Source organism: Mus caroli, chromosome 1 (assembly GCF_900094665.2).
Source record: "Mus caroli chromosome 1, CAROLI_EIJ_v1.1, whole genome shotgun sequence".
Taxonomy (NCBI): domain Eukaryota; kingdom Metazoa; phylum Chordata; class Mammalia; order Rodentia; family Muridae; genus Mus; species Mus caroli.
The window spans coordinates 161,169,293-161,174,906 of NC_034570.1; the positions used below are offsets into that span (position 1 = coordinate 161,169,293).

The 5,614-nt window shown below is 50.8% G+C and overlaps 1 protein-coding gene across 1 annotated transcript; it reads right to left on the reverse strand.

Annotated features, from left to right (window-relative positions):
- Window positions 1–206: 206 nt before the first annotated feature.
- Fcrlb (Fc receptor like B) lies at window positions 207–5,614 on the reverse strand. Its single transcript, XM_021171785.2, has 6 exons — window positions 5,584–5,614; window positions 5,301–5,321; window positions 4,705–4,959; window positions 1,824–2,090; window positions 1,032–1,310; window positions 207–884 (listed from the first exon to the last, which is right to left on the reverse strand). The coding sequence occupies exons 1-6, from the start codon at window positions 5,612–5,614 to the stop codon at window positions 454–456; spliced, it is 1,284 nt and encodes a 427-aa protein (XP_021027444.1). The 3' UTR covers window positions 207–453.

Sequence of the window (5,614 nt, forward strand, 5' to 3'; positions counted from 1 at the left end):
CTGGTCTACAAAGTGAGTTCCAGGACATCCAGGGCTATACAGAAAAACCCTGTCTCGAACCCCCCCACCCCCAACAAAACAAAACAAAAAAAGAGTAAATTCATCGTGAATAATTACAACCTGACCCTAAATTGTTTTAAAGTGCTCATTAACCTTAATGGATTCAATTACAAAAAAAAAAAAAAAAAAAAAGTCACCCACACTGGACTAGTAAACAACAACAGCTGTCTACTTCTGGATTATAGAAGGAACACACCACAGAGGATGCTCGCACTTACAAACCATTGTGCAAGGTCAAACTCTCTTACAAGCTGTCTAGTAAAGTGGAAATCCACAGCACCACGGGACATTAAAAACCAACAACCAAAACCACAGCAACAGGAGGGGACACTAACAGCCATGGCTCCAATTTGCACACAAGCTAGATAGAGATCCCGGAGAGAAGACACTAGCCTAGCTGTCCACTTGGCCCTCCACGACAGTGGTCTCTGGGGTTGCGGGGTTCACAGTAACATGAGAATTAGGTGTCTTGGGGGTCTCTGTAAGCTCGTGGAGGGCCTGTGGGTCCTTTAATCCCAGGACCACGCGGCTCAGAAGGCCTTTGAGCAGCTGCATCTCGCGAAGCAGGAGGTCCACCTTGGGCTGAAGAGCTTCGCTCGACAGCTCCGCGGACGCGGGCAGAGGCGCGCAGGCGTGTGGCCCGGTGGTGGCGACATGGCCCGCGGGGAACTGCAGCCCTGCAAAGGTGCTGTTCGGGACGGAAGTGACTGACTGAACGGATCTGGACACTGGGGTCTTCCGGAAGGAAAGCGGCTTGTCCCCCGGCCCCAAGGCTGCAGCCTGTGCGACTGGAGCGGTGGTGGACGCTAGATCCAGGACAGGGCCTGCAACGCAACACGCCTGGTCACCCGTGACTGCTCCACGCGGGGCCGGAGCTAACAGGGGCTGGAGGGCCGAGATAGGAAGGTGGGAAGACTGCGGGATGACCCACGGGATGCAGGAGGCAGGCGTGATACTGAGCTGCCACTCACCCCGCCCGGGGAGCTGCAGCCACGGGCTGCGTTTCCGTACACTCCGGCTGGTGGTGGCCGCCTCACACCAGTACGATTCGAGCTCCTCGACCTCGGACTCGGGGACCGTGTACTCGGCGCCCCAGTCGAAGCGGCGCACCGGCCGGCTGTACTTGTAGAAGGCGAACTGCAGCGGCGTGTCCCGCTTCTGCGGGTGCAGGCGCGTCTCGCAGCGCAGCACCACGCGGCCGCGCGCCTCCTGCGGGCTCAGCGTCCTCAGCACCGGTGTCTGGAACAGCTCTGCGGGGAGGGCGGCCCCAGGGTTCTGATGCTCGTAGGGTCCGCAAGAGGAATGGGACCCCCCCCACCACCACCAGGGCCAACCTGTCCACCACCCCGGATCCCTCTTTTTCCCTTATCTGGAGAGGGTTCCTCCTTGACCCAGAGAACAAGAAGGAAAAGGAGAAAGAATGAGTGGGACGGGGAAACTGAGGCCACGGAGAAGGATGGAGACAGTTTGCGGGGAGGCGGAATCCTGACTGGTGATAAAAGTTCCATCCTAGCTGTCAATCAGTTGGCATTCTCTAGACTTGAAAGGGACAGCTACGGGTCCCCTTCGTAGTGCGTAGTGATGTAGCACGCCCTTCAGACAGGGCAAGAACTCCTCGCTCCTAAGTGCGAGCCCTAGCTAGAACAAGAAACCTGGATATACGCCATAGGGAAGGGACACCTATAGAGCAGCCCGCGGGGTTCAGTCTCCTCTTTCCCCTTCCGATTCCAGCCCTAGAACTTCCCCGTGATCGTCTCGCCCACCTTGCACGGTCACGGCCACCTTGGAGGAGAACATGGGCGCACTCTCCACTGGGATACGCATGGTGCCCGAGCACTGGTAGTGACCGCTGTCGCTGGCTCGCGCTTGCAGCACCGTGTAGTTGGTGCTAGAGTGGAAATATCTCACAGCCTGGCCGTCGTGGTAGTAGTGAAGTTTGTAGACGACTTTGTCGTACCAGCCACGGCAGCGCATCACCAAGGGCTCTCCCTCGAACACCGCAGCATATGGCACTTGCAGAATTAGCCAGTCTGCAATGGACCCCACAGATAGTACTTACTTTTCAGAAAAAAAAAAAAAAAAATCCGTCTCTGCGGAGCATGGTGGCACATGCTTTTAATTCCAGCAGTCCGGGAAGTAGAGGCAGGAGTATCCTTATGAGTTCGAGGCCTGCCTGGTCTACAAAGCAAGTTCCAGGGCAGCCAGATTAGATTAGAAACTAATCTAATCTCAATAAAACGAATCCAACCCAACCCAAGAAATCCCAGCTCCGCAGGTCTCCCCTCTCAGTCTCCCTTCCTCCCGCTCCCCTCCCCCCACCCTGCGCCTTCCTGACCTAGCCCCTGATAACCTCTTCCCTGACCCCATTTCTTTTTAGCTTGCCTCACCTTTCATTCAACACAAGCTAGACCCAATCACACTGAACTGCTCAGGGGAAAAAATGGTTCTGTATAGAACCCAGGGCCCTTGTAAAGCTATTTCCTCAACCCAAAAGACCCTGCTTCTCAGCTTAAATTCAGACCAGTAGGTCCTGCATGCTTGTGTTTAGGCCTTATCTTCTGAAGGAAGCTTCTCTGAGAACAGCCTTAGATATATCCTACAGCGCCTTGAATGTACCACCAGGACTACCATCGTCACCGCCATCATCACCACCACCATCATCATCATCACTGCAGCTGACACTATCCTTAGGGCATCCTAAATGCCATTTTTGGTATCATAAAATTTTAAATTATTTCATTTATTCATTCATTCATTTGGAATTAGTGTGTGTACATGTCCAGGTGGGTGTGTTCTCGTGAGCGTATGTGCCAGTGTCAGAGGGGGCAAGAAGAGGGTGCAGGATCCTCTGAGTCTGGAGTTTCAGGTGGTTATGACCTGATGTCCAGTTCTCTCCAAGAGCATGATTCATTCCTAACCACTGAGCTATCTCTCCAGCCCCCGTTGTAGGTATTCTACCCTAACAAAGAGAATTCCACTGGCCAGGTATGCTGGTGCATGCCTGTAATCCCAGCACTTGGAAAGCTGGAGCGGGAGGATTGAAAACCAAGGCATGCCTGGGCTGCATATGCAGGAGATCCTGTGTCCAGAAAGCTTTGCAAGGCATCGTCACAGTTTCTGTGCTTGACCTCCAACAGGAAACCTCTAGAAGTGTAGAATGCTAATTGAAACACTGACTGGTGTTCTTTAAATGCTTAATAAAAATGACCATCTGCCCAGGAAAGATTATTAATCCTTCATATGACGCAGCTAATTATGTACTTTAATGGGTATACCATTCTTACTTTTCCTATCCCCTTTGTTGTTGTTGTTTGGTGTCAGTTCTGTTTGTTTGTTTATTTGTTCAATATGGGCTGTTATTCACTATGTATCCCTGGCTGGGCTGCAGATTTGCACTCATCCTCCTGCCTCTGCTTCCTGGGTGCAGGGACTGCAGGCCTGCATCATCACACCCAGTGTTCTCATCCCTATTTTAAAACGCTTCAAATATTTTGAGACAGCTGCTCCTTGATCGACTCCTAGGTGCTCATGTATATGTGCCAACAGCAGAAGTTTTATTAAGTTCTTTGTTCAATCCCCCCACCTGTCTTCCTTCCTTCTTCCCCCGTCTCTTTCTCTGCCTCATCTTTCTTTTTCTTATTTCATTCCTTGTAAAAAGACTTTTGAGAAAGGGTATTGCTATATGGCCTAGGCTGGCCTCAAACTTGTGGCAATTCTCCTGCCTCAGCCTCCTGAGTGTAAGATTACAGGTGCATAATTACTGGCTACCTTTTTTTTTTTTAAGGTCACAAATAATTAATTTTAATTATGGGATCATTTATCAAATAAACACATCTTTAATTGTTTCCTCCCCTTCATCTCCGTCCCTCTTCTCTTCCTTGTACCCTGCCACCTCCGGTAGCCTCTCTTGCTATGGAGATTTACACGTGGCATTGGCATTTTGGCACACCTCCTCTCCACTTCTTGTTCTCCTTGCTTGGCCTCCAGTCTAGTGCCATGAAACAAACCCCAGTCTCAATCCCTTTATTTACATTCACATAGACATTAAAACTCAGAATCCTGGCTGGGCTGATGCGGTGGAGCACCACTTTAATCTTAGCGCTTGGAAGGCGCTTGGAAGGGGGCAGTAGGTTGATCTCTGTGGGTTCCAGGCCAGCCAGCCTAGGCTACAAAATGAGACTATGTCTCAAAAAAAAAAAAATAGAGAAACAGCAAACAAAACAAAACAAATATGCAAAAAGAACCCTGTTTGGGTGTGGTACATGCCTTTTACCTCAGTATTCAAGAAGCAGACACAAAGAAATCCTTGTAGTTCAAGGCTAACCTAGTATACACAGTGAGTTCCAGGCCAGCCAGGGATCCGAGGTGGGGGGTGTCTTAGGATTCTGGGTTCCAGTAGTATCAGAAGAGCACAATTTTTGACTTTCTGAAACCGGGTCACCCCACTTAATAAATTAATAATATTAATTTGCTTCATGCTCCATCAGGAAGACGGGGTGGGGGGTGGCTTTTGGACCAGGAAATCTTTACTGCAGGCTTCTGCCTACTCCAGAGACTCAAGGTGGTTCTGTGTGACCTTTTTTTTTCCTTCTTGTCCTCTGGGAATAGCCTGATGTCTACCCTGCCAGTAGGGCCAGCACTCACCGTTAGACACAGAGAGGTGGATGGGATCACTGACGGGTGCTCCTCGTGTCTGACATCGATACACCCCTGGTGCTTGCACCTCGATGCTTTTCTTGTGGGAAGGCAGGAGGACATGGCCCAGGTACCAGAGAGTGCTAATGGGCCGGAGCTCCAGCAGCAGAGGGTGGTACCCATCACATCTCAGGGTTACTCTCTCCCCCTTGAAGATGGTGGTCCAAGGTGGGTGTAGAGTCAGTACAGGCTTCTCCAGAGTAGCTGGGGATATGGGGGATGGGGCCATGTGAGGAAGTAAAGTAAGATGAGGTGCCTGCCCAAAAATAAAGTCCCAGGATTGGGAATTGTTGGGAAACACCAGTTTCTGGGTCCCAGCCCACAGAGGAACCAACCCTGGCAATGAGGGAGACCACAGACATGAGGCTGCAGACAAGGAGTCTATTAATCATAAGCCATTTCTGACCGTGCCTACGCTCAAGAACATTTAGTCATCAAGATTGGGCAAGAGTCGGGGGAAAATACCATCTCAGAACAGCCAGGAACTGGGGCATCTACCCTCGTGGAACTCATCAAAACTTGGATGAGAGATGTATAAGACTTACCAGCTTTTCCACTTCTTGGAACTGCAAGAAAGAAGGAAGAGGTTGAGGAATGTCCTCAATGACAGGAAAGACTCTTGATCCTGGGAAAGCCTGAGTTTCCTTTGTCCAGACCAAATTACCCAGCTTTGAGAAAGCAAGCTCTATTTCATCGTCCCAAGGCAGACAGAGAACCATATGAAACCTGAGGTCAGCAAAGGCGGCTGCTCTCTTACCCCACATACCCTGCCCTGTCTTACTCTCCCACTCCCCAAATCCTGCTGATGCCCCCTCATTACTGACTCACCCAGAAGCAGGAGGGCTGCAAGCATCCACAT

Bases quoted from the DNA above. Each gene is read 5' to 3' on its own strand.
- Fcrlb (XM_021171785.2), bottom strand. From the start codon at position 5,614: ATGTGGATGCTTGCAGCCCTCCTGCTTCTGG. The intron at 4,960-5,300 runs GTAAGTCTTATA...CCATATCCCCAG, and splicing joins TCCAAGAAGTGGAAAAGCTG to CTACTCTGGAGAAGCCTGTA. The intron at 2,091-4,704 runs GTGAGTGCTGGC...GGTCCATTGCAG, and splicing joins CCACCTCTCTGTGTCTAACG to ACTGGCTAATTCTGCAAGTG.